This window comes from Camelina sativa, chromosome 7, assembly GCF_000633955.1.
Source record: "Camelina sativa cultivar DH55 chromosome 7, Cs, whole genome shotgun sequence".
NCBI lineage: Eukaryota > Viridiplantae > Streptophyta > Magnoliopsida > Brassicales > Brassicaceae > Camelina > Camelina sativa.
In genome coordinates, this window is record NC_025691.1 from 7,902,592 (window position 1) to 7,930,110 (window position 27,519).

At 35.6% G+C, this 27,519-nt stretch overlaps 5 protein-coding genes across 6 annotated transcripts; 3 read left to right on the forward strand and 2 right to left on the reverse strand.

The window, feature by feature from the left end:
• On the forward strand, positions 2,404-4,795 carry LOC109124701 (double-stranded RNA-binding protein 2-like). The gene is made up of 3 exons (XM_010416231.2): positions 2,404-2,929; positions 3,364-3,583; positions 3,699-4,795. Exons 1-3 carry the CDS (start codon positions 2,684-2,686, stop codon positions 4,568-4,570), a joined length of 1,338 nt encoding a protein of 445 aa, XP_010414533.1. The 5' UTR covers positions 2,404-2,683; the 3' UTR covers positions 4,571-4,795.
• On the reverse strand, positions 5,174-5,818 carry LOC104700690 (CASP-like protein 5A2). The gene is made up of 2 exons (XM_010416230.2): positions 5,738-5,818; positions 5,174-5,633 (listed from the first exon to the last, which is right to left on the reverse strand). Exons 1-2 carry the CDS (start codon positions 5,816-5,818, stop codon positions 5,442-5,444), a joined length of 273 nt encoding a protein of 90 aa, XP_010414532.1. The 3' UTR covers positions 5,174-5,441.
• LOC104700689 (CASP-like protein 5A2) lies at positions 6,629-8,742 on the reverse strand. 2 transcript variants are annotated; one of them, XM_010416229.2, is made up of 4 exons: positions 8,603-8,742; positions 8,040-8,400; positions 7,202-7,334; positions 6,632-7,097 (listed from the first exon to the last, which is right to left on the reverse strand). In XM_010416229.2, the coding sequence occupies exons 2-4, from the start codon at positions 8,252-8,254 to the stop codon at positions 6,906-6,908; spliced, it is 540 nt and encodes a 179-aa protein (XP_010414531.1). In that variant the 5' UTR covers positions 8,255-8,400; positions 8,603-8,742; the 3' UTR covers positions 6,632-6,905. The 2 variants fall into 2 exon arrangements, with proteins under 2 accessions (XP_019083100.1, XP_010414531.1); XM_019227555.1 differs by lacking the exon at positions 8,603-8,742 and having other exon boundaries at positions 6,629-7,097; positions 8,040-8,389.
• On the forward strand, positions 11,200-13,021 carry LOC104700692 (arginine--tRNA ligase, chloroplastic/mitochondrial-like). The gene is made up of 8 exons (XM_010416232.1): positions 11,200-11,354; positions 11,467-11,653; positions 11,752-11,821; positions 11,911-11,980; positions 12,070-12,159; positions 12,358-12,426; positions 12,519-12,617; positions 12,703-13,021. Exons 1-8 carry the CDS (start codon positions 11,247-11,249, stop codon positions 12,805-12,807), a joined length of 798 nt encoding a protein of 265 aa, XP_010414534.1. The 5' UTR covers positions 11,200-11,246; the 3' UTR covers positions 12,808-13,021.
• Positions 16,475-22,502, forward strand: LOC104700693 (serine/threonine-protein phosphatase 6 regulatory subunit 1-like). Its single transcript, XM_010416233.2, has 19 exons — positions 16,475-16,723; positions 16,961-17,064; positions 17,151-17,237; positions 17,338-17,413; positions 17,499-17,573; positions 17,652-17,705; positions 18,666-18,725; positions 18,810-18,926; positions 19,015-19,109; positions 19,203-19,411; positions 19,762-19,859; positions 19,944-20,047; positions 20,133-20,295; positions 20,454-20,576; positions 20,728-20,810; positions 21,011-21,143; positions 21,234-21,272; positions 21,431-21,501; positions 21,608-22,502. Exons 1-19 carry the CDS (start codon positions 16,685-16,687, stop codon positions 22,218-22,220), a joined length of 2,343 nt encoding a protein of 780 aa, XP_010414535.1. The 5' UTR covers positions 16,475-16,684; the 3' UTR covers positions 22,221-22,502.

The following is a 27,519-nucleotide window of genomic DNA, read 5'->3' on the forward strand; positions in this document are numbered from 1 at the left end:
TTTTTTTTTTTTTTTTTTTTTTTTGAAAAGGGCTTTCTATTAAAATGCAAAAGAGAAATAAAAAGATACAAAAGCCCAGCGTGGCTTTAGAGTTATTAGATATTGGGCTTTAAGCCCATAAGTTAAAAAACCCCGCATAACCAAACACACATTGAAGGTTTACAATGAATCAAGATATGACTAAGTCGCCGATGGAACAGTGAAACGTCACCTTGGATCTGAAGGGATGGAGGAGAACCATTGCTGGAACATCGATGAAGTAAGAGCCGAATTAGTATCAGTAAGTGAAGTGATCTTGTTCCGGATAGTGTAGTCGATGATTCGCAGGAGGCCATCCGTCGTGTTAAACTTCTGTCGATGGAGCATGTGATTTCGCTCAGTCCATATGGCATAGAGAGAACATTGCCATGCTAGCAGTGATAGTCGTTGTTGTGGTTTAGGCCTGGGGAGAGCTTGCATGTAGTTGAGGGAGACACTCCAATCTGGAAAGGCCTGGATCCCGCACCGGCGAGCAATTTTGGACCAGATGAACCATGCAAATTGACAGGTAAAGAAAATGTGGTCCCGACTTTCCTGATGCGAGTTGCAAAGAAGACATAGAGGATTGGTTTGTAATCCCCAACTTAGAAGACGGTCGCGAGTAGGGCATCGATTGAGGACCAGTAGCCAGGTGAGGAAATTGTGCTTCGGTATGCCTCCCTGTATCCAAACAATTTTCCCCCATGGTACTTGAGGCGACTCTTCCCGAAGAAGGCGATATATCATACCCGTGGAGTAGTGGTTGTGAACTTTTCCTTCCAGTTCACATTCATAATAATCATCATGATTCCCAAGAGAAAGAGTGGTAAGGTAGATGGAGAGGGATACTTGATTTTCAGTTCGAGCATTGGGGATTTGCCATTGTCCTTGACAACAGAGTTGATGAAGGGTGGCTGTCAAAGGGATCCCTAACCGTTGATTCCCAGGAGAGGATAGAAACTCCGATAGCTTACCAAAAGGAGACCAGTGATCCGACCAGAACCTACACGTAAGTCCATTCCCTACTCTCAATTTAACCCACTGAAACGCCACATCTCTGATTTTTAACAATTTATTCGCCAGCCAAGAATAAGACGGTCGCCTTTTCATTGTCCAGAAATTAGACAAAGAGCCTCTTAGGATGTTGAAAGTGTCCTAAAAGCCTCTTAGGATTTTAACAAATGGTGAGTTTAGCTATTGAAAGCTAGGTCTTGGTTTGCTGGATGTTGTGGTGCATTTTTTTTATCTTTCCATAAATCATAAATAGTTGAATGCAAAAAAAGTTGAAAGTGTCCTTCAAAATGTGAAAGAGAAATTAAGATTTGATAACTATTCAAAACTTATTGGCATGGATGTGAATCATGTGATGACCAAAAAGATCTGATAGCCAAGAATGTTTTTCTGTGGGCGTTGTTATGAATTCAATCGTTTTGCCAGACGTTACTAAGGATTATGCCGTTTCATATTTTTTTATATTAAATTTAAAAACTTATTATTATTATTATTATTTTTAATTAAAAAACTTATTACATATGACTAAAACCATAACCTATGTGGATGATATTTTTTTTTTTTTTTTTCAGTTGACCTGTATTTCTAATTACAACTTAGCAGCATAGGACTCAACTCAAGTGTGTACCGGGTAGTCTAGCTCATCTTAATGAACCCCAAATGATTAATACAAGCTCACAGAAATTAAAATCATATTTAAACTATGACTATCTATTAAATCTAAAACGGTTAGTTAGAAACTTACACTACTTTTTCGGATAAATATAATATTTTATAATTTCAAATATCGCAAAATTTCTAGAATTATTTTACTCATTTTACTTTATTTTACTTTATTTTATTTTTGGAATGTTGTTATGAATTCGACCGTTTCACTGATCGTAACCGCAGATTCTGCCGTTTCGTTCTTTCTATAACTTTATTTAAACGTTTTCTCCATAAATTTAAAGCAAGCAAAACTTAATAAAATAAGAACTAAACTTGTTTGTAAATCATTTGATTAACAAAAAAATTTGTGTGTAAATATAACCTTAAGAAAAAAACCTCCGATGTCTAAAATCTTAACTCTAAAATTCCTTAATAATTTTACTTTTATTATCAATAACATACAATATACTTTCTTAAACCCGTATCAATTCATGAGAGTATTAATACTGAGTTAATTTAAGATACACATATGTACAAATTTGTATATTAAAAAAAAAAAGGAAAGAAATAGTGTATAAAATATAGATCACATCCATGCAGGCTAACGTTCAGTTGACTAGCAGCGATAAAAGCAGATAATAAATTCTCACATTTAATTTCCCCTTCTTTTTTTTTTTCCTTCCATTAAAGCAAAAACCCCACACTCTCTCTCTCTTCTTCTTCTTCTTCTTCTTCTTCTTCTTCCTCCTCCTCTTCATCTCTCTCTCTCTCTCTTCTCTCTCCCTGCAAAAACCCTAAATTTCCTCCGATTTCACCATCTTCAATCTCATTCACGGCTTCGTAATCACCCACCAAGCAAAACCCTCCAACGATTATAGATGATTGGAAGAGATCGAGACGAAGAAATGGGGGAAAAGCCCTAAAAAAAAAGGAAGCTTTTGATTGATCTTCTCCGAAATTGGAGTTTTTATCTTTGCTTTTTTTGGGTTTTGTTTTAGAAAAAAAAATGTATAAGAACCAGCTACAGGAGCTGGCTCAGAGGAGCTGCTTTAGTCTACCTTCGTATACTTGTATCAGAGAAGGTCCTGACCACGCGCCGCGATTCAAGGCTACGGTTAACTTTAATGGCGAGATCTTTGAGAGTCCTCAGTACTGTTCTACTCTTCGTCAAGCTGAGCACTCTGCTGCTGAAGTTGCTCTCAATGCTCTCTCTAATCGTGGTCCTTCTCACTCTCTTGCCGCCAGGATCTTGGTTTGTTTTCCTCCTCCTCCTCTTTCGCCTTTTTTACCATTTTTGGCATTTTCTAATTTCGGAATTTTTTTTGAGCTTTTGTGTGTTGAATTTGCATGTTTCATGATGGGGTTTTTAAGTTCTTGTGGTTAGGTTATTTAGGGTCGGTGCTGAGATCTCTGACTTTGCTTAGTTAGGGATTTGGGTTTCTGGGGTTTTCTAATTAGAGAGAGTGATGTTCTTATTCACTGTTGCTTTAGATTAGTTGATGATCTACGGATCCAAAAGTTTGAATCTTGTTCTTGCCCATTTTGATTTGATTAGGCACTTAAATGAGTAGAAGAATGAACTCTTTTGATTTTTGGATGCATGCTTCCTTCTGTTGAGTGTTTATGCAGCACACTGGTTCTTGTTGCATGACTGATCATACTTGTCCTGGCTTCTTGACCGTGTAGGATGAGACTGGTGTGTACAAGAACCTGTTGCAAGAAATAGCTCAGAGAGTTGGAGCTCCTCTACCGCGATATACAACCTTCAGGTCTGGTCTTGGCCACCAACCTGTGTTTACTGGCACTGTAGAATTGGCTGGAATCACATTCACTGGAGAGCCAGCTAAGAACAAGAAGCAAGCAGAGAAGAATGCTGCTATGGCTGCTTGGTCTTCTCTAAAACAATGTGAGTCTTTCTTCCTCATTGATTTCTTTAGTTTTGGTATGGTTTTTTTAACGAAAGTGTTGATGAAAAAGTAACTCTGCTTACATGGTGCGACTGATGTTCTTATTGGTAACAGTGGCAAAAGAAACTTCAAGTTCAATGCCTGAGCCTGAGAACATTGACGAACTAGAACAGGTGATTATAGCAAGAGCCTTGATAAACTATCGAATCAAGGAAAATATTGGCACGGGAAGCTCCTCAACTGCCCCGGTTCCATTTGCCAAGAGGTTCTTTATGCAGAACCCTAGACCAACAAGTCCACAGCCTTCTCCTGCAACTACATCGAGAATCTTACCCTTTATTTGCCCAAAACAACCTTCTAGAAGCAGCCGATCCTTGGCAGTACCTGCCGGTGTTGACAGAATTATGGCAGCAGCCTTGGAAAGCCGCAGCTACCAGCGGCCACAGCAGAGATTTGCAAACCCAGGAACAGCAGCTCCGCCTTATGTTCCTATGAGGCATTTAAGATCACCATGCCATGGGATGGCTCCACCTGTGACAATCAGAACTGCTGTACCAGTCTTCTCTGCACCTCCAATGCCTCCTCCACCTTGTACAAACAACACTCAGCTACCTTCTTCTGCGTATGTCCCATCGCTGATGCGGACCGCACAGCCCGTGAGAATTGCGCCACCTGTCACAATCAGAACCTCAGTGCCCGTTTTTGCTTCTGCACCACCTATTAGAATTAGGAAAGTGGATATCCAAACCGCTGTGAAGCCAACAGTTGATGTAGGAGAAACCCGGATGCCTTTGGTGCAAGAAAAGGAGAGAACTCCAGTCTTGCCTGATACTCTTGAAATTGGAGATGAAGGAGAGCACTACAGTCTTAAACCAATTTCAGAGAGTGCGAAAGCAGCGGCGAAGGAAACAGAGAGAGCAGAATTAAAAGATTTGAAAGGAGAACCGGAGATAGCAAGAGAGCGACTGGAGAATCTAAAAATCTGATGTCTTGATGACTGTCTCTGGGTTTAGTTTTTTTTGAGGTTGGTTTCTGAAAATTGTTACATTAGTAATCATCGTTCGATATTATACTCGGTGGATCGAGTAGTTTGATAATCCGAAAGATTTGTATTATATTGGGAGTTTTAGGAGGAACATGACCATCTCTGCATTGTAGAATTTGTATCAGTTTCGCTTCCTATTCAGTTTGTTTGTGTCCTTTTCTATAAATCTGTTACCTATCGTNCGGAAACAAATCGCTTATTATCTATCTTTTTTCTCATACAATTTTGATAGATTGAGAGGCTAAATGATTCATAGAGTGTGATAATCTCTTACCCCATCACCGATTGCAAACAAGCTCACAAGACGACGGTNAATCTGTTACCTATCGTCGTTCCAGTCCAGGAGTATCAAGCTCTTTTGTCTTAAACAACTATGACATAGTGGACCGTTTTAAAAAAAATCAAATTTGCAACCTCGACCATTTGCATAGAAAGTTCAAAACTGTTCTCAGTGTCAATACTGTTAGTTCTTTGACTAACCATTCAGTGTGTAAACCCATTAAGCTAAAACACGAGCTGTATGTATCACTTTGCAAGGGAACAGAATTTAATAATGCTCCAAGTACTAGGAGCTTGATGAAGCATTTGAGAACTTCGATTTCTTCAATCAAAGTACAAAGCCGACCGAATCTTGTCAGTGTACAACAACAAGATGAATAAGGTTCTACAAGTACAAAACAATTCCCAGTTTCCCAGTATTGGGTTTGAAGAAAGTTGGTTCCAACCCCCAAAACGAAGAAAGAAGAAGAAAAATCAGTTACTATACACTGAAAAACACACCATGAAAACGCATCTTGCTGAACAGCGTCGTGTCAACGAGATGCAAGAGACCAGAAGTTGAAGAGAAAAGAGGGCAAAGCAGCAAACCAGCTTATGAAGGCTAATGCTGTTGATGTTTCAAACTGAACACAATGGTTTTGTCCGCAGCTATTTAGATCGTTGTCTATCAGAACCGTTATGCCTGCCGATGCACAAGCCGCTGCAAAAGTCAGCGTCGATGTAACCTGCATTTTAAACGGAAACAAATCGCTTATTATCTATCTTTTTTCTCATACAATTTTGATAGATTGAGAGGCTAAATGATTCATAGAGTGTGATAATCTCTTACCCCATCACCGATTGCAAACAAGCTCACAAGACGACGGTTCTGTAGTGAACGTTTGACCATAATAGCATAGACGTCAACCATGGNTCGCTTATGCGGACTGCACCTCCCGTGAGAATTGCACCACCTGTCACAATCAGAACCTCAGTGCCCGTTTTTGCTTCTGCACCACCGATTAGAATTAGGAAAGTGGATATCCAAACCGCTGTGAAGCCAACAGTTGATGTAGGAGAAACCCGGATGCCTTTGGTCCAAGAAAAGGAGAGCACTCCAGTCTTGCCTGATACTCTTGAAATTGGAGATGAAGGAATTATAGAGAGTGCGAAAACAGCGGCAAAGGAAACAGAGAGAGCAGAATTGAAGGATTTGAAAGGAGAACCAGAGATAGCAAGAGAGCGACTGGAGAATCTAAAGATATGATGCCTTGAAGACTGTCTCTGGGTTTAGTTTTTTTTTTGAGGTTGGATTCTGAAAATTGTTACATTAGTAATCATCGTTGGATATTATTATACTCGGTGGATCGAGTAGTTTGATAATCCGAAAGATTTGTATTATATTGGGAGTTTTAAGAGGAACATGGCCATCTCTGGATTGTAGAATTGTATCAGTTTCGCTTCCTATTCAGTTTGTTTGTGTCCTTTTCTATTCATCTGTTACCTATCGTCCTTCCAGTCCAGAAGAACCAAGCTCTTTTGTCTTAAACAACTATGACATATTGGACCGTTTTAAAAAAGATCAAATTTGCAACCTCTGACCATTTGCATAGAAAGTTCAAAACTGTTTTTGGTGTCAATACTGTTAGTTCTTTAACTAACCAACCATTCAGTCTGAATATTTGAAGACCCATTAAGCTAAAACACGAGCCATGTATGTATCATTTTGCAAGGGAACAGATTTTAATAATGCTCCAAGCCTCCAAGTACTAGGAGCTTGATGAAGCATTTGAGAACTTAGATTTCTTCAATCAAAGTACAAAGCCGACCGAATCTTGTCAGTGTACAACAACAAGATGAATAAGGTTCTACAAGTACAAAACAATTCCCAGTTTCCCAGTATTGGGTTTGAAGAAAGTTGGTTCCAACCCCCCAAAACGAAGAAAGAAGAAGAAAAATCAGTTACTATACACTGAAAAACACACCATGAAAACGCATCTTGCTGAACAGCCGTCGTGTCAACGAGATGCAAGAGACCAGAAGTTGAAGAGAAAAGAGGGCAAAGCAGCAAACCAGCTTATGAAGGCTAATGCTGTTGATGTTTCAAACTGAACACAATGGTTTTGTCCGCAGCTATTTAGATCGTTGTCTATCAGAACCGTTATGCCTGCCGATGCACAAGCCGCTGCAAAAGTCAGCGTCGATGTAACCTGCATTTTAAACGGAAACAAATCGCTTATTATCTATCTTTTTTCTCATACAATTTTGATAGATTGAGAGGCTAAATGATTCATAGAGTGTGATAATCTCTTACCCCATCACCGATTGCAAACAAGCTCACAAGACGACGGTTCTGTAGTGAACGTTTGACCATAATAGCATAGACGTCAACCATGGCTAGTGTAAGACTCCACAAGCTCTGCAGACCAGTAGCTGCAACTAGGTAGCTGAATCACCAAATACAATAAAAAATCTTCAGCAAAAGCCATTAGTCAGTAGTCACCGAACTTAGTTAAGTCATATGAAGCAAACAGATATAAACCTATACACTACCCATCACATCCCATAAATTGAACAAAATTGTTATCGCATCGTGTCTACTACAAACGTTCATTTGTCTCGCACATGCAAATTACACCAGCACCAGAAGACACCTGACGCCAAAATATCTAATAACCAAATTAACCAACTACAGTGACCACATGAAAACTTGACATATATAAGCTTTACATGACCAGTTAAGGTGAAAATCACATTCATTTGTCTAGCACATGTAAATTACACCAGCGCTGTAAAGAAAAAACTTACGGAAGTAACTATCAACAGACACCTGATGACCGCATGAAAACAAGACATACATAAGCTTTACATCCAACGTTCAAACTTCTCAAATACAGCTCATCTAGTTAGCAGCAATCTCACATCACTGGACACAAATCTTAAAAAAAACCCTATACAATTTCTATCAAAAAGGCATTAATTTGGTACTGATTCAGCCTTAACGGTATTAATAAACTCACAAACTTCATCGCCAAACCTGACGCCCGATTTTGTATTGCACATTAGGAAAATGGAATAACATATTCAAGTTCATAGGCATCCCATCAAAATGCTAAAACAGAATGAAGTTGATGATAGAAAAAGGGACTAACCAAAAGGCGGTAACGGAAGGGAAATCACTAGTAGTAGCCATAACAGAGAGAGAAGCAGCAGCAAACAAGAACTGAAAGAAACGAAGAGCAAGTCCAAGTAGTGTTCCAGGCATGCCTTCCATATCATCCATCCTCACCCTCGGCGGGTTAACAACTTCTGTAGCTGCTGGTGGAGGATCTTCCACTGGATGAACCGATGCATGGCTCACATTCATTTTCTCTTCCTTCTTTAAGTTCTCTCTCTCTCTCTCTTTCCTCCACCAACACACAAACTCAACACATTTCTCTCTCTCTCTATCTCTTTCCCCAATTGATGATGATGATGAACACACAACAAATCTAAGACTCTTACCCTATTCACCTGTAGAGCATTATTATTCATCAAATTCACCAAATTAAGCCACAATTTAGATTCTCAGTACACTGAATCAAGCAACGAATCAACAGTTTCGCGATAACTTAAAACTAATCCAAGGACTGATTTCAACTAGATTTGGTTGCAGGAGAAGACGAGATCCAAAAAAAAAGAGAGCACGCAGATCGAGTTGAGAGAATTGAGTTACCTGAGAGAGAATCAAGAAGAGATGGAGAAATTGAAAGCAGCCATGGGAGATTTGGGGTAGAGCCGTAGAGGGGGGAAACCCTAAGCAAGCAGATCGTGAAAATGGTTTTTAAGGTTTATGGGAGAGAAGAGGAGAAGAGTGAGTCANGTAGTAGCCATAACAGAGAGAGAAGCAGCAGCAAACAAGAACTGAAAGAAACGAAGAGCAAGTCCAAGTAGTGTTCCAGGCATGCCTTCCATATCATCCATCCTCACCCTCGGCGGGTTAACAACTTCTGTAGCTGCTGGTGGAGGATCTTCCACTGGATGAACCGATGCATGGCTCACATTCATTTTCTCTTCCTTCTTTAAGTTCTCTCTCTCTCTCTCTTTCCTCCACCAACACACAAACTCAACACATTTCTCTCTCTCTCTATCTCTTTCCCCAATTGATGATGATGATGAACACACAACAAATCTAAGACTCTTACCCTATTCACCTGTAGAGCATTATTATTCATCAAATTCACCAAATTAAGCCACAATTTAGATTCTCAGTACACTGAATCAAGCAACGAATCAACAGTTTCGCGATAACTTAAAACTAATCCAAGGACTGATTTCAACTAGATTTGGTTGCAGGAGAAGACGAGATCCAAAAAAAAAGAGAGCACGCAGATCGAGTTGAGAGAATTGAGTTACCTGAGAGAGAATCAAGAAGAGATGGAGAAATTGAAAGCAGCCATGGGAGATTTGGGGTAGAGCCGTAGAGGGGGGAAACCCTAAGCAAGCAGATCGTGAAAATGGTTTTTAAGGTTTATGGGAGAGAAGAGGAGAAGAGTGAGTCATCTCTCTCTTGATCAGGATAAGGAATTAAAATGTCGAGCTTGACGAAATGGCTTGCTTAACCACACGAGCTTAATTACAATTAAACCATATATTTATAAAAAGCTTAATCAATCAACTACCAAACTATTTTTTCTATTTTTCTTTCTACAATTTTTTTCTGGTTAATATTTTGAAGGTTTTTTTTTCTGTGTGACTAAAGTCAATAAAATTACGTAAATTTTCCCTTTCTTTATTTAAATTTAATACTTTATTCTAATAAAATTGTCACAAATGGCTATGATTTATATTATATAGCAATTTAGCAACGTATATCAAACATGTGATATAATTTGTGAAAAAATTTATACTTTGATGCATAAACAAAGCTCGGTAAGTAATGTAGTTGTGATATCCCCTGTACGGCTGTACGAACCCAACTTTTGTTTGGTTAAGCTTTAGCGTTTTGTGTGCATATACGCGACTTTGATAAGCTTTGTCTCAGGTAGGTCTTTGGTGCTGGACCTGTGTTTTTAGGTTATGAGGTTGGTTCTTTTTCTAAGAATACGTTATTGATAAGTTCGTTCGAAGGTAAACACACAAACCCATATATGTTTATGCGTAACTAAACCAATATCAGTTTGAGCTTAATTGAAAAAAATATTGGTTGGAGATTTAAAGAGAATTTAAATGACTTTAAAATGAAGATTCTAAAAGATTGTGTAGAAAGTGTTTTAAAATCTTGCTGATTTGTTTTACTAATCTTGTAAAATCTCTCATCAAATCTTTCAAACTTTTGCAAAAAAATCTTGCACAATATTCTTTTGTTTACTTAACACTTTTGTCAAAAAAACATTGTTACCAGAAGTTTTTTCATTATTATATATGTTGCAGGTTTTTTCACAGATTAAAAGATCATACCAATTAGTGAATATGTTACCAATTAATGAATTTGCAATTTGAGAAAACTCATCAACTAAAATGGATCCACGTCCTTGGAGTAGGTAAATAATTATTGTACGTAATCCCAGCATAATTAAATAATTACGAAATAATACACTCCTGGTTTGATGAGCTTAACGAGATGATGATGGTGAATTGGTGATGGTGGAGGAATCATACGTGACTGTTCATGGTGATGGTGGAGGAATCATTACTCGATTTGCCCTCTCTTGATCTGTTAATTTTTCTGGTTCTGTTTTGCTCTCTTGTTCTTCATTTTCTACAAAAGAACAACAAAAAGTCATGGACTATGATTCACAATCTATTTATTTAATTAGAGAGTTTACATGAATTTTGTTTATGAAGAAAATAGTATAGAATCCTAAAACAATAACATAATAGTTGAATTCATTAACAATCTAATATTCTTTTGTTTTACTTCAATAACATAAAACTTTTAATGACTTGATAAAACTCTTAATCCAATAACACTAGATTTATGAAAACTTTAGATAACTTTTTACAAATCCATAACTAATAACACCAAATTTTAAGAGAGTTTTAAAAAATCTTGATTTAATAACAACATATTTTACGTAACTTTTAAAGTCATTTAAAAAGAATTTAAATGTCAAACCAATACCCCCTTTTAATGTTTATTTAATCTTACTTACATTCATGTAATCTATATATACACAAGTTGTATGGCCCGTTTTTTCCCCTATGTTGGCCCATGACTTTAAGAGCCCACTCATGCTTGTCAAGAGAGATGGCGGTTTCACCTATAGCACCACAGATATGGCTGCTCTTTGGTGGGTTAAATTACTAATCTATATATCTTCCTCACGTATTTTGACTTTTTTCTTTTTGTCGGTACTTTCAATCTGAACTTGCATATTATGCAAAAATCTGCCTGGCTCAGGTATCGGCTTAATGAAGAGAAAGCCGATTGGATTATTTATGTGACAGATGCTGGCCAGCGTGAGCACTTTGTTAAGTTATTCAAAGTAGGTTTGATGAATTTATTAATTTCATTTAATATCTGGCCGACTTGTGAAATGTTATGCCTTGATTGAAAATGTCAGCCATGACTCTGGTTTTCCTATTACTCTGGATCAGGCTGCCAGAAAAGCAGGATGGCTTCCAACCAATGATACAACTTACCCTAGAGCTAGCCATGTTGGTTTTGGTGCAGTCCTTGGAGGTGATGGCCGGCGGTTCAATAGTCATTATGCTGAAACATTTAGCCTAGTTGGTTTGCTGGATGTGGCCAAGTATTACAGTAAAAGGGCCCTTATAGAGCGTGGTATATTACTTTGTGTACCTGGATTTTGTTGAAATCTATAAGCTTGTTCTGTTATTACGTGGTCTTAACTCATCCCTCACATGTTCCTCTCTGGTTAGGCAAGGACAAAGAATGGACACCCAAGGAGCTGGACGAAACAGCTGAGGCAGTTGGATACGGTGCGCTGAAGTAAGTATCATCTCTATTCTACTGCTGGTGAGTGGTGATAGTGTATTGTACATCTAACTTGTGGTGTTGTTTAATATTTTTCTTTCAAGGTTTGCTGACCTGAAGAACAACAGATTGACAAGTTATTCTTTCAGCTATGATCAAATGCTTCGTGACAAGGTACTGGAATTTGGCAGCTAGTCGACATATTTGGTTTATGCAGTCATCTGCACATGCTTATTGAATATTTGATCACATGTCATGAGCAGGGAAAAACAGCTGTTTACCTTCTTTACGCCCATGCTCGGATCTGCTCAATCATCAGAAAGTCTGGCAAAGACATAGATGAACTGAAAACGGTATTGTAGCAGCATGAACTCGAATCACTTAATTCTTCTAATCGTTTGTTCCTCTTTTGGTCTTCTGTCCGTCCTCTAGGAAACCGAGACACTAATTTTCTTGGACTTGTAAACCTGCTGATTTATACGTTTTTCATAACGTCAACACCTACCGAGTCTGTGTATTGCGCCGTTTGAGAACCTATTTTATGATTGCAGGCAGGAAAGCTAGTATTTGATCATGCGGACGAACGGGCACTGGGGCTTCACCTGCTTCGGTTTTCCGAGGTAAAACACACGCTGATTATAGATAGTGTTACTTTCATACTCGGCTTAGTTTTCGTAGTAACAATTGCAATCCATGTGTGCATGATTTGCAGACGGTTGAGGAAGCGTGCACCAAACTGTTACCGCACGTGCTGAGCGAGTACCTCTACGGCTTGTCCGAACAGTACTCCAGATTCTACAACAATTGTCAGGTGAGCATCCCCAAAATTCCTGCTTTTCTATTTACCCTAATCAACCCTACACCGTTATATTCATCATTTTCTTGAACTTTTGAAGGTCATTGGTTCAAAAGAGGAGACAAGCCGTCTCCTACTTTGTGAAGCAACGACCATAGTCATGCGGAAATGCTTCCACCTACTTGGAATCACCCCTGTTTATTAGCTTTGATCAAGGCAAAAGCGTTTATGTCCGTTTCGACCAATTTTTATTTATGCACAATTAGTGAGAAAGGCTTTCTTCATCCTCATCCCTGGATTCTCTCATTAAGCGTTTTGTAAAACTGAAACCCTGAAGGTTGTTCTGTGTCACGCCAAGCCACTGAACTGATCCCGAAAGGGTTTTAATTTCTTATTAATTACTATGTTAACTTAAGATATTCTAGAGTCTAGACACATGTTTGAACATTTATAGATGTCGTAACCTTATTTGGATGTTGTTAGTTTGTTGAATATTATTATCTAGCAATTCTTATCTACTCCTAAATAATTTCCAGTAAACAGGTTATTATGTTTCTGGTGTCGGATTTTGCTCCGGAATTCTACAAATATAACAAGGGATCCACATATAATTTTTTACCTAAATTAACACATAAGCTTTTATTTAATAAGTCTCTCTAGAATAAGACTATTTTTTTCCCTTTCATATTTTCGTCACCTTAGTTTGGAATACATTTCGTCCCAAAAAAAAAGTTTCTGATACATATGGACCCTTCTCTCTTCACAAAAGACATCATGTTCTGTTCTTCACTAAATACAAAATCCATGCTGCAGCAAATTACTAACTGTCTCGCGTCTCTTGGGATCGGTTACAAGGCATTGGCTCACGAAGTCTTTGGCCTCTGGGTCCGTTATGATGTTCACAAAATCCATGACTGTTTCATTGGCCGAATATGTCTTCTTACGACTTCCGACTGGTGATAGCATTGCTCTTACTAACACGCCCACTGCCCATACGTCATGTGATTCCGTGGTAGTTCCGTCGGAAACAGACTCGGGTGACATGAATTCTCGACACCCTAAGTAAGGTGTGTTACGGCTCCACCAACTGTTGTCACCTATGTTCTTCGTCATGCCTAAGTCAGAGACTTTCACTTCTAATCCTCCTCCCTCAGTGTGAAAAAAACAGGATATTCATGGGGTGGAGATCCCCATGCACAAATCCAGCCTCATGAATGATCTAGGATCTCGTTTGTGTGATGTTGGATATGTATGATTATGTTATTGAAACCTTGGATAGAGTTATGCTAGGTTGATGGATAGAATGGTTAGGAATGTTATTGTATTGACACTTCATTAATTTACATGCAAAACAATTTATTTTACTATTTTTAGGGGGGGGTCTCCAACCTACGTCCGCCACTTCATGTGATCATCCAATGGAAGAACCATCGCTGCTGGATTGGTTGTTATTCCGTCAACAACACTTGAGTACATGGCCAGAAACTGTTGTCCTCCTCTTGCTTGTTTTAGCATCTCTTGAGTAGCTTGGATATGAAGTCAATGAACATATTTAGCAAACAAATTAGTTTCGTTGTCACAAAATCAGTCAAGTCTTAGCTTCATCAGAGACTCAACACAAACTCAAAGTACATAAAATGAAACTACCATATATGATATATCTTATTCAAGAACTCATTCAGAAACTGACTGCATAAAACTCATTCAAAAATTAATTGCTATCCATTAGTCTCTAAACTAATCACAGAGTTATAAGAAAATAAGATCCTTGTTACAGTTTTTGCAGTTGTCCAACCGACTGCAATATTTTAGCATCTATTATAGTACAGAAAGGATAAGTTTAATTCAACCAATGCCAGACGAGATATATACTTATTGATTCCTCTAGGAGCAAAAACTTTGAAAGCGGCTTCAATGGCTTCTCTGTAGTTATCTTCATCCGGTGATATCATCTTGGACTTAACTAAAGCCTAATGTTTCAAGGAATGAGAGAATACATACAAGAAATCACAAGACAAGTAAAGTTTACTAACTGTTTGCTGAGTAACAAAAAGTAAGGATACCTTAAATTCGTTTTTCTCTTCCCTAGTCGAGTCGAGGGAATGTTGCTGTTATGGACATTTGCTTCCCTGAAGATTCTATCTAATTTCACCACTGAATCTTCCACTAGCTACAATCAACACATGGAAAATAAAAAATAAGGCAATGCTCTGTAATCCTAAAGAACTTATCATAGACGCATAAATCGGGCAGTTCAAAGAAAGAGGAGTACCTGAGTTGCGACAACGAGAGTGAATTGAGAGAAGAAAGATTGGTCTTTTAGTATCAATGTGTCTGTGATTCCACCAAGTACGAGATTCTCGAGAGCCTCAGAGCCAGTAGGACCACAATTGAGCAAACAGATGCTGGCTGTTTCAAGAGTCGCTTGACCTAATTCTCCTACGATTTCATTATTTACCTCAACACCATCAGAATATCTATACTAATCATCTTCTTTCGTTTGAAAATAAATTGGTACAAAATTAGGTTATGAATGTTAATAACATTTTTAACATTCATAATTACAAATGTAACTCCACATAATCCAAACCTAATTACAAACTTAGTACCAGTGTTCAAGAAAGTGCTAGGCGGTATCTGTGCGGTGACCCAACGCCTAGCGCCTAGAACGCTTAGTCGGGGCCTAGACGGTTTTTAGGCGATTTAGGCGTTTACAACATAAAACATTATATATATATAATTATATTAAAATATATGTTATAAAAATAAAAAATTTATAAACAACGGTAAGAAAAATACATTTATTTAAGTTATATTAACAACATATAAATGTTTATAATTACGTATATAGATATAAAACATAATAATTTAATTATATGTAATTTAAAAATCAAAAATAAATATTAAAATAAAATGTATGTAATTTTAAGCGGGTTAGGCGGTCATCTAGGCGTCTACTGAGCGTCTAGCGCCTAGACGGCGCCTAGGCGGCCTCCTAGACCGCTTTCTTGAACATTGCTTAGTACTTTTAAAATTAACCCCGCACGTATGTGCGGGTCCAATCCCTAGTATACTATTAAAAGGGAAGCAATTTTAATAAATAGACATAGAGTTATAAATTATTACAATGAAATGTGACTCAAATATGAATAAGGATATGTAAAATCTTTGAAGCCAAACAGATTGAATTCAAAATTAATTGGAGCCAAATAGATTGATAATCATTACACTAGTTAAAAAATATTAAAAGATATTATTAACACATAAAAAGCAAAAACAATTAAGACCTACCACAAAATCTAAATAAATCAACTCACATAATTAGTGTATAATTTAAACAACTAATTAAAACCAATTAGCGTTTAAATTTATAAGAGAAATTCATATATAATCTTAGCAAGTTAATCTAAGAAAAATCTCGGAATTATAGATCTTTGAAGCCTTCATGTTTCATCCAAGCCGCCTCAAAACACGAAAGGGTCTACAGCGAGGGTCCATTGCTATCTCCGGGGATAGTTGTACGTACAATGGAACATGATCAGAAGATAGGAACGGAAGATGAGTGACACAAGCTTCCGCCCACTTCAAACGAGCATGTGGGCAACACAACACCCTATCAAGACGTTTTGCAACCGTCGTACTAACAGTTCGCCCTCGTTTCCAAGTAAATTGCTTCCCCCGAAAGCCCGAAACCTATGTAATATTTGTTCTTTAGATCATATTTAAGAAAAAGTGTAGACAAAATAAAATAGGAAAATTCCTTTCCCGTATTATTATTTAAAACCCTTTTTATTTAGTATTTCAGATATTTTAAAATAAAATGTCCTTAGTTTTGTAGAATTTGCAAAATCTGCCTCGATTTTTCAAAAAATATCTGAGAACTCCGATCTCATTCTCTCTCTCTCTCTCTCTCTCTCTCTCTCTCTCTCTCTCTCTGGATCTCCTCTTCATCACATCACCATTGACTACTGATTTGATCGATTTCAGAGAGCTCCCACCCCAAAAAAAATCGCCACTCCTCATCCTTTGATTCCCACAGCGTATTGGGTTCTTCTACTTCTTCTTCTCTCTCACTCTCCACCATGTTCTGGAAGCTCGCCTCTCTCTCTGCTTCGTCTCCTGTGAGTTCAACAGATTCATTTCTTTCTTCTTCTCTTGATTCTGTTATAAATATTTGGAAATGGCTCTTAAGTAGATTAGACAATTATCATCTTTTTGATTGCGTTTGATTGGAAAAAGACTTAAACTTTATAATCGAGTGTAGACGCTACAGGCTAAAGTTGTGAACGTGTGATAATATTGGGAGTATTCATGAGTTGATGCTCATTGGTTTTGTTTGCTAATATACATATGTATAGGTGGAGTCGATACTAGACAAAGACAGTTTCACATTGGAAGAGCTTCTTGATGAGGAAGAGATTATTCAAGAATGCAAAGCTTTGAATAGCCGACTCATCAATTTGTAATATTTTGTTCATACAATAGTTTGGTTGTGATGTTTTTTTTACTTGGAAAAGTTTTTTGATTTGGGAGTATTGGTGTTTGTAGTCTAAGGGATAGAGCTCAAGTGGAGCAACTACTGCGGTATGTTGTTGAAGAGCCTCAAGACGATGCTGATAGCAAACGTGCTTTCAAGTAATATGTTCTTCCTTTATTGTGACTAGACTTTGTCTTGTCTGGCAAATCTTTCGTTTTTTTTTGGTCTTTAGTTATTGATGGGTTCTTCTTCACTTAGGTTTCCATTCATCTCTTGCGAGATATTTACATGTGAAATTGATGTTATTTTTAAGACTTTGGTGGAGGATGAGAAGGTATTTTCTATCATCGTGTTTCCTTTTGCTATAGTCTTATCACTGTAGTTGATCTCATTTGATGTGGTCTCATTTTATTTTGCAGCTGATGGATTTGTTATTCTCCTTTTTGGAACCGAATCGTCCTCATAGTGCATTGCTGGCAGGCTATTTCGGCAAGGTCTCTTATTTTACTAGTAAGAAGTGTGTGTAAAGACCAACTGATTTTTAGGTTCTTACATGTCTCTATTTGATTTAGGTTGTCATATGTCTGATGATCAGAAAGACTGCAGCACTTATGAGCTATATAAAAGTAAGTAATGCTGCCACTATCATAGAATGGCTGATAACAATTTTCTTTTCTTTTTATCTTTTCTTGCATTAGCGTTTGGATTATCTTTTGTGTGACTAAATTGTTCAGTTTAGCTTATGACANTTCATACAATAGTTTGGTTGTGATGTTTTTTTTACTTGGAAAAGTTTTTTGATTTGGGAGTATTGGTGTTTGTAGTCTAAGGGATAGAGCTCAAGTGGAGCAACTACTGCGGTATGTTGTTGAAGAGCCTCAAGACGATGCTGATAGCAAACGTGCTTTCAAGTAATATGTTCTTCCTTTATTGTGACTAGACTTTGTCTTGTCTGGCAAATCTTTCGTTTTTTTTTGGTCTTTAGTTATTGATGGGTTCTTCTTCACTTAGGTTTCCATTCATCTCTTGCGAGATATTTACATGTGAAATTGATGTTATTTTTAAGACTTTGGTGGAGGATGAGAAGGTATTTTCTATCATCGTGTTTCCTTTTGCTATAGTCTTATCACTGTAGTTGATCTCATTTGATGTGGTCTCATTTTATTTTGCAGCTGATGGATTTGTTATTCTCCTTTTTGGAACCGAATCGTCCTCATAGTGCATTGCTGGCAGGCTATTTCGGCAAGGTCTCTTATTTTACTAGTAAGAAGTGTGTGTAAAGACCAACTGATTTTTAGGTTCTTACATGTCTCTATTTGATTTAGGTTGTCATATGTCTGATGATCAGAAAGACTGCCGCACTTATGAGCTATATAAAAGTAAGTAATGCTGCCACTATCATAGAATGGCTGATAACAATTTTCTTTTCTTTTTATCTTTTCTTGCATTAGCGTTTGGATTATCTTTTGTGTGACTAAATTGTTCAGTTTAGCTTATGACAAATTCCATTTGATGCAACTACCATCGATTACATTGTCATAATCTGGATTGCTTTTTGAGATATTAATAGCTTTTAATAATTGCAGGGGCATGGAAATGTGTTTAGCCAGTTGGTTGATTTAATTGGAATAACATCCATCATGGAGGTAAATGGTGGTCTGAGATCCTGTTCAGCTTTGTGTCACTTCAGTTCTCATCTTTTCAAAGAAACTTATTGTGATGTTATGTAGGTTTTGGTTCGCTTGGTTGGGGCTGATGATAATGTCTATCCCAACTTTCCGGATGTGATGCGATACTTGGCTGATAGCGATTTACTTGAAATGATCGTGGACAAACTAAATCCATCTGTAAGTAGTAAAAGTTTAGGTTATTCCAAAAAAAAAAAAAAGTCTTGAGGCTTTATTTCTGAGTGACAACCTTTGTAACTTGAATCAGAGTCCTCCTGCGGTTCAGGCAAACGCAGCAGAAACATTATGTGCAATTACTCGAAATGCACCTTCAGCTCTAGCTTCAAAACTCTCTAGCCCTGGGTTTGTAATCTTTGCTTTCATATTTGAGTGTCACTGGTTTCTGCGGATATATACAATAGTCTGATGTGGCAAAACCTCTATCTTCTTCTGCAGCTTCGTTTCTAGGATATTTGGTCATGCCATTGAAGATTCACATTCAAAATCTGGCCTAGTTCATTCACTTACTGTGTGTATCTCTCTGTTAGATCCGAGGAGATCTGCTGCTTCATCACCTTTCTTCAATTCTTTTAGAAGTCAACATATGTTTGAGTCTCCTGTCCCAGTGACCCAGGAGACTATTGGTGCTATGCTACCTAAACTCGGTAAGTTGGTTTCTGGTGCTACGGAATCTTCCATGAAACAAGAAGATCATACTTTTATCTTAGTTTGTGCTGGATGCACATGAAACAATCACATTGCAATGCATACCTTTTGTGATTATTTTTTTTAGTTTCTGCTGACCCATGACTCTATTGCTCTATTTGGTCTGTTCCATTTTGATTTATGTGGATAGTGCGAAATTGGGAGTTCATTAATTCCATGTTTGTTGGGATTTCTTGTTAGCCTTCCTTGGATATGTAGGAAATATGTCTTGCAAGTTTTGTTAAATCAAGGATAGACTCCTCAGTCTTCATTGTCCTTATATAACAAGATTTAATGTCTTTTGCTGCAGGTGATTTGCTTGTGCTTCTCAGTGTAGCGTCTGACAGCAAAGTCTTGCCTACAACGTATGGAGAGCTGAGGCCACCTCTTGGAAAGCATCGTTTAAAGGTCAGATCCTAAACTTACCCATTTCTGATAAGTGATTTGTACATCTTTTGGATATTTACGCTGAATTGTTGCTCGTTTTGCCAGATAGTAGAATTCATTGCGGTTCTGTTAAAATCTGGAAATGAAGCTGCTGGAACTGAATTAGCGAGCTCTGGAACAATTAAAAGGATCCTTGAACTATTTTTCGAGTAAGCTTCTACTAAACTTTAAACTCTTGATTTGGATTTTAGTTTACTTAAGAAGTTAATTAGCTAAATACTTCAACTTATGAAGGTACCCATACAATAATGCTCTCCATCACCAAGTGGAGAGTATAATACTTTCTTGTTTGGAAAACAAGAGCGAAACTATGGTTAACCATATCCTTCGAGAATGCAATCTCATTAGCAAAATTCTTTCATCAGACAAAGACTCGGTTCTTTCTGGCAGTAACCTGGTATACCATCTGCGCTTTTTCTTACAAAGACTTTTATTGATTAGTAGTATATGGTTTTGTATCATGTCAAAATCAGCTCAAGTTAAGAGTTGTAGTCTTCTTGTTCAGATGATCATTAGGTAAACAAACATGTCTGCCATTTTTCTTCTGTGATGTAGCCTACCGTAGTTGCCACTGGGAAAAAACCACCACGGGCCGGATATGTTGGACATATCACAAGACTATGGAATAAACTTATCCAGTTGAGTGATAGCAATGGCCTGATAAAGACATCTCTTCAGGTTGGTATTACAACCAAACAATCTTATGTACCGTAATTTGTTCTTACATTAAATTCATCAAACTGCACGCATAACGGGTCTAGCATTAAGAGTGCTCTCCTTTCTACTTTTGGTGTGTTGGTAACAAGACTTTTCTCTATCAAATCATTAGGAAAACAGTGAATGGAACGAATGGCGAAATGGTGTTCTGAAGGAGCGCAACACTGTTGAGAATGTATACAGATGGGCATGCGGGTAATTTGATCAATTTTTTCTCCTTCATCACTGTAAAGCATTGGTTCATAATGATAGATGTAGATGAAATTTCTTATTCTTCTTCTGCACTATGCTAACCAAAACACAAATTTTCTCCTGCCTGATGAAGACCTGTTAATTTACATTTTTTTATATATAATGGGAGTTGATATATGATCTTAAACCAATGTCAAATACAGGCGTCCAACTACACTGCAAGATAGAACAAGGGATAGCGACGAGGAAGACAGGGATTACGATGTTGCAGCTTTGGCAAACAATTTGAACCAAGCATTTAATTACAGAATCTATGGAAACGAGGATAATGAAGAGGTATTTTACTGCTAATAGTTCTTGAATTTCTTAAACGGTTTACTCGACACCAGTTTAACAATTTAACCCTTTTTTCTTCTCTGGTGTCAGGATCAGAATGCTCTCAATGCCCTTGATAGAGATGATAGTGTAAGTCTTATTCACTTCTTCTCTTTTATTTTTTGTATATCGAAGAAAACTTTTTATATCGGTTTTCACAATATGATTTCATGGTATGTGATAAGGTGTAAGCCTGAAAGTATTTTTCCGTATTCAAATAGTGGACTTATTCTTCATATTATATGCAGGATGCATACTTTAACGATGAATCTGCTGAAGTAGTAATTTCATCCTTGAGACTTGGAGATGATCAAGGAAGGTGGGTTTATTGAGTGTTCTCATATGGGTTGTTCTTTAGCTCAGTCATCTGAACTACTGTTTTTATTCAACGAAGACTTGATCATGTCTCATTTTACCTGCTGCAGCTTGCTCACAAATTCGGACTGGTTCACATTCCAAGATGACAGGTTCAGCAACACGGCGATTGAAGATGTGAACATGAATGAGAACTCAAATGCCAACAATAGCAGCAGCAGTGACGATGAAGTCCTGGTTGGAGAAGAAGAAGAAGACGATAACCTAACCGAGAAACCGAAGAACATCTCTCCAGACAATTTATCACCATCAGACCCAACAAGCATCGATGAAGCATCTGAGATGCAAGTCACTAGCTCCAGTCTGAACCCATTCATCGATGTACCAATGCTAGATGTCAAAACCGAACCGGTTATTCCAAATGGTTCCCCAACATCAACTTCATCTGGAAGCAGCAGCACAGGACATAAATCACCTTCAGCTCCTGCAGTGCGAGCACTTTTCGAAGAGGATGTGGAGTTTGTGGGAGTGGAACCAGAAGGAACAGAGAAAGCAATGGAGCAAGCTTTAAAAGAAGGGATAGTCGGTGAAGCTGGACCGTTGAAGCGGAATATGGTTCAGAAAGTTCCAGAAAACGAAAACCAAGCGGAGAATTCGGGTGTGACAGAGTTCAACGATTCAAATTTCTGGAGGGTTGATCAAGAAGTTACAGTTTTGGAGTAAAAAACATAAAAGGTGAAGAAAAAAAAGAAAAGACCATACAAAAATCTCGTACTGTTTTTTGTCTCTCGCTCTCTCTCACACACACAAACTAAACTGAACATAGCAGTTTTTGTTTTGTTTTGTTTACAAGGCCATGACCCAATCACCATCTCTAGTCGAACAGGGTTTTTCTCTACATGTCAGTTATTATTTTTTCACTTCTCAAAAGTCCTCTGTTTTTCATGTTTTGTCTCTACTCTGTTTTTGGCCTCCAATATTAGTCAACGTCCATCAGACTTTCAACTTTGATATTGATCGTGGGGTGAGTATGTGTGTACTGAAAGCTCGTGCGCGCATTACAAAATGATATTAGAGTTCAATTCAGATAAACGTGTCGACTGTCGTCGAACTTTTTCTATTGGTTTCTAGTGAGAATATCACGAGGTGGTTTGAATATATGTGTTTCTACATGTGGAGACTTGAATGTAGGTGAATTAACCATTTTACACTACAAAATTAGTTATTAGTACATATGTTTGAGATTATGTAGCTTGTGTATCAATATATGTATTACTCTTTTTTCTGGAAACTACGTATCAATAGATAATTTGGTCCGTGTGACGATAGTAGCTAGATATATGAATGTGGTAGACCACAAAAGTATCTAATTGTTAAGAGATTATAAAGCTATAAACCTATAATAAAACTAGGTGATGTAATCTTGGTATTAGATTTGAGGACTGACGAACCATTGGATACATCGTACATGATTTAGCGAACAAATTAAATCGTGAATACTATTTACACTATTTTAAAAAAAAATAAAAATAAAAAAATCAACGTCATATCCGCAGTGTGATAGTATAATTTCATTTTTCAGTATTAATATTAAGTTAATAAATGATATTAATTAGTTTGACCAAAAAAAATGATATTAATTACAGTAAAACCTCTATAAATTAATAATGTTGGGACCATGAAAATCTATTAATATATAGAAGTTTTAATTTCTCGATAAATTAATAATTATTAATTTATAAAGAGACTTTCCTAATTTGATTAAAAAGTATTAAAAATAAGATTTAATCGTTACAAGTAATATTTTTATAAATTCAATTACAAAGAAAATAACAATTATCATGCTTTAAAGATATCACTCAAAGATTTTTATATACTAAAAATGAACTATACTAAAAATAAATATGAATATATATACATATATGTAAATAATTTTATATAATTATTAATTTCTATTATTGATGGGACCATATATTTACAAAGGATTTTCAAAAAAGTTATTATCTTATTATATTATCAAATAATGTCTAAAATTACACTAGTCCCAACTTAGGACCAAAGAAATTTATTAATTTATAGGTATTATTAATTTATCGAGTATTAATTTATAGAGGTTCTACTGTATCAAGAAAACCTTCACATATGTCAAAATTGGATCATGTATTGAGCTCATGGATGATGTCTGTTTTATATAGATTGGGCTCAAAATTTGATTGTTTTCTAGACAAATTATGATATATTTGCTAACTATTTTAGATGGTGGTAATAAACAACATTACTCTATGTAAAAATACCAAAAAAACAACAAAAATCCAATCTCTTTTCTTCTTAAGAAAAATATTTCTTTGTGAAATAGTAGATGATATTTTTTGAAAGCTGCATTTTTCAAGTTTAATGTACGATAATCAGTGATATTATTATATTTTTATATGTATCATTTAATAGATGCATATACAGAAATTCTTAAGCTTAGAAAAATAAACTAATTACTCTACACTCTTATTTATTCCTACAATAGTATTTGTTTTCAAAGTTATATTTTAATGACTAAACTACATAAATTTTATGCTAAAGTTTATTTTTTTCTCAACAAATGTTACATTTTAAAGTATGTTAGTTTTAAACACAAAGATTAATAATTATAAATCACTTACATGATTGTTTAGGATATTATTCTATAAGCTGCTTCTTCTTTTTCTTTTCTTTTTTTTGTTCCTTTTTTTTGGTTTGTTGGGCAATGTGGTAATCGCATTAACCTTACATATATATGTATGTTCTGTTAATTATTTTATCTTTTGATAGTTTGTATTTTATTTGGCACTAACTAGGTCTTTGCTTAGTTGATATTATGTGCATATAGGAATTCTACATCTAATGAAGCACAATTCTTATAAAATATTTCACATTATAGGTAGGAAATTAATTCAATTTGTAATTAAAAATGTTACGATTTTCATTTATAGAAAAGAACAAAATCCATTTATCTTATAACATATTATCCAGTTTATGTAAACTTAATAAAATAAAATAAAAGCAATATTCCAATTCCATCCAATACATTCATAAGAAGGATCCATAAGGAATTTGCCTAAACCGGATTTGGTCTTGAAATTGTGACGCACGCATGTCCCCCGGTCAGAGATAAATTAAATCCAGTAACATCTTATGAAAATTTAAGAAATCGCGAATGTTATATTTTATTCAATATAATAGGTTTATTTCTTCTTCTTTATGGCTTCTGCTGCGTGCGCCTGCAGACGGAACAACAGTATTAGTGCTTACTCCAAGTGCTAATACACCGCATATGGAAGGCGTGGCGGCAACTGGTGCGCCCAAGTTGATCACCTCTCGGGTTGATATCCTCCAAACAGATGGCGCATTCCGTGTCAAATATACGACCGAAGTCTTCAGACATAACCGGCTGGAGTTCTTATACAGTACATAGCCCTCTTACAGAACCTTGGTATCAAAAACCACACTAGAATACCTAAAAACGATATAACAAAAACTGCTAAAACAAAGGCGGTCGCCTTGTGTCCCAGAAGACGGGCAGTGGCAGTGCTAACTTGCGTGTAAGGCATAGTTTCACAGAGAGAGAAAATTATAGTATATATTAAGTGTGACTCCATCTGATTTTAGAGTGAGACTGAGAGAAGACAAGAGAAGAAGAAGTTTCAGAAACTAAAACATTAAAACGCGTTAGGTTGAGAGATCATTAGGTGGAGATGATTAACAGCTAAACTTGGTTTAAATCCAAAAAAATTGCACAAAAAGAGTTTACTCTCTATTTGCAGCAATAAATAGGATTCCAAGAAAGCTATATTTTTACTTCGAATGTTTTAAAATTTTAATTGATATCTATGTTAGTTTACTTTATTTAGGTTACATAAACAATTTGGCCACATGAAATATTATGGATATCTAAATCTGTTTTTAACATATATGAACTTTTATAAATATTTCTAACTACAGATTTATCATATCTTGATTTTTCATATTAAAGTATATTGAGAATTTGTCCGAAATACTCTTTTTAATATACTTCTTTTCAAAAATACCATTTTTGTCATTTTTTATTCTCTTTTAATTTTTAATGACCATTTTACCTATACTTGAAAAATATTTTAGTTAATAAAATGAAAAACAATATTTTTCTGCCAAAATTTTTTTTGACATATTTACCCGCCAAAAAAAATTCGAAAAACATTTTCAAGGCTTTTATAAGTTTTTTATAAGGTTTTAAACGATTTAAAAAAATTATAAGATATTTATAAAGTTTTATAAGTAGAAACCTTTAAAAAGGCTTATAATAACCTTATAAAAACTTTGTAAATACCTTATAAAAATCTTATAAAACTCTTATAAAAATCTTATAAAAAAACTTCTATAAACCTTTTATAAACCTTATTAAAAACCTTATAAACGCTTATAAAATTAACATCATATTCGTAGTGAGATAGTATAATTTTTTTCAGTATTAATATTAAGTTGATAAATGATATGAATTATCAAGAAAAACATCAGATATGTCAAAATTGGGTCATGTATTGAGCTCATGCATGATGTCAGGTTTATATAGATTGGACTTAAAAATTGATTGTTTTCTAGACAAATTATGATGTACTAGAATTTATATTCACACATGCGCGGGATTTTAATGTAAAATATTTTCTGTTAGTAGAAATACTTGAGCTTAAATATAATTATTCAAACTTTTGAGTATAAATCTATATAAACACTAAACTAATTTAATTCATACAACATATATATTGTTGAAGATAATACTTCTTTGCTATATCTATTTGTGCAGAATTTTAGTTTAAATTTTTTATCAATAAAAATTATTGAATATAAATATAATCATTTGAAGATTAAAAATAAATATTTATAAACGCCATATTTATTTTATTAATCTATATAGCATATATTGTCTAGTGTCATAATAATGTTTTCCTGGAAAATCAACAATATATCAGTGGTAATAAAAAATGACTTGAGAACTTCATTGAAAGAGTAAACAATATTGTCGACACCTTTTCTTTTTAGAAGAGTAAATAATATTGTCGACACCTTATTCATATACCATGAAAACATCTTTTTAAAAGTTCTAATATCGAATGTTGATCATTGACATAATTATAGAGATCATTTAAACATATTGATATCCCACATTAAATGCAAATATACAAAATTTCATGAACAATTTTATTGCTATGTCGCTACATCTGGATTGTCCAAGTACATCACCTGTCATAATAGAATTTCCGACCAAATCAAGAATGCTTAGATGGTGAAACAGTTAAACCCGATAATGAATATTCGTTCACTAATCCAAGTTATATATTTTTCTAATCTCATGTTCTATTTCAATAGGTGTCAACTAGAAAACTAAAACAGTCCAATAAAAAAAATCTGGACATTTTCAATCCCAACTCATTTTATTTCCTTATAATACAGACTTTTGAAAATAAAACCAAATCTCCTGTCAAATTACGATTTACACTAATAATTAGAAGTCTCATTTTTTTTAACAAGTCAGCAACTTTAATCTAATTTCTCCAAACATGAAAAGCGTTCATGTATGTTTTTTGTTTCCGGTAAATACAAAAGGCGATATGGTTTTTAAGCAGGACCAACCAGTCCTAACTGCGTAAACAATCCAAAATTCATTAAATGAAGGGAAAAAATTACATTGTTCTCTTTTTTTTTTCTTCTCAAAAATAAAAAACCCAGAAAGAAAAAAAACTTGTATTTAAGAAATCATCGGTAAAAAAGAAGAACGTCCCACTTTGGTTTTTGTATTATACATAACAAAACATTTGATTTATACTAATAGTTTTCGGATAGTTGATTTTAATGACATTGTCAGTTGTTGTTTCCACATCATTTAGCATTCTTTTTATTCCCACTCATAATAATTCGTTTCAACTCAAGTTTTTTTTTTCTTTTTTTCGTTGGTTTTACATAAGTATTTTTTCCACAAAATAATGTTGCTGTCACGAATCCTTGAATTTTTTTTTTT

What these genes read in the sequence shown, in the direction of transcription:
- LOC104700693 (XM_010416233.2), top strand. Translation starts at nt 16,685, where the DNA reads ATGTTCTGGAAGCTCGCCTCTCTCTCTGCTTCGTCTCCT. An exon ending in CTTTGGTGGAGGATGAGAAG is followed by an intron (nt 17,414 to 17,498) that starts GTATTTTCTATC and finishes TTTATTTTGCAG; the next exon opens with CTGATGGATTTGTTATTCTC. An exon ending in TGGCAGGCTATTTCGGCAAG is followed by an intron (nt 17,574 to 17,651) that starts GTCTCTTATTTT and finishes TATTTGATTTAG; the next exon opens with GTTGTCATATGTCTGATGAT.
- LOC109124701 (XM_010416231.2), top strand. Translation starts at nt 2,684, where the DNA reads ATGTATAAGAACCAGCTACAGGAGCTGGCTCAGAGGAGCTGCTTTAGT. An exon ending in CTCTTGCCGCCAGGATCTTG is followed by an intron (nt 2,930 to 3,363) that starts GTTTGTTTTCCT and finishes TTGACCGTGTAG; the next exon opens with GATGAGACTGGTGTGTACAA. An exon ending in TTGGTCTTCTCTAAAACAAT is followed by an intron (nt 3,584 to 3,698) that starts GTGAGTCTTTCT and finishes TATTGGTAACAG; the next exon opens with TGGCAAAAGAAACTTCAAGT.
- LOC104700689 (XM_019227555.1), bottom strand. Translation starts at nt 8,254, where the DNA reads ATGAATGTGAGCCATGCATCGGTTCATCCAGTGGAAGATCCTCCACCA. An exon ending in CCTTCCGTTACCGCCTTTTG is followed by an intron (nt 7,335 to 8,039) that starts GTTAGTCCCTTT and finishes TTGGTGATTCAG; the next exon opens with CTACCTAGTTGCAGCTACTG. An exon ending in TGTTTGCAATCGGTGATGGG is followed by an intron (nt 7,098 to 7,201) that starts GTAAGAGATTAT and finishes TTTAAAATGCAG; the next exon opens with GTTACATCGACGCTGACTTT.
- LOC104700690 (XM_010416230.2), bottom strand. Translation starts at nt 5,818, where the DNA reads ATGGTTGACGTCTATGCTATTATGGTCAAACGTTCACTACAGAACCGT. An exon ending in TGTTTGCAATCGGTGATGGG is followed by an intron (nt 5,634 to 5,737) that starts GTAAGAGATTAT and finishes TTTAAAATGCAG; the next exon opens with GTTACATCGACGCTGACTTT.
- LOC104700692 (XM_010416232.1), top strand. Translation starts at nt 11,247, where the DNA reads ATGCAAAAATCTGCCTGGCTCAGGTATCGGCTTAATGAAGAGAAAGCC. An exon ending in ACATAGATGAACTGAAAACG is followed by an intron (nt 12,160 to 12,357) that starts GTATTGTAGCAG and finishes TTATGATTGCAG; the next exon opens with GCAGGAAAGCTAGTATTTGA. An exon ending in GATTCTACAACAATTGTCAG is followed by an intron (nt 12,618 to 12,702) that starts GTGAGCATCCCC and finishes GAACTTTTGAAG; the next exon opens with GTCATTGGTTCAAAAGAGGA.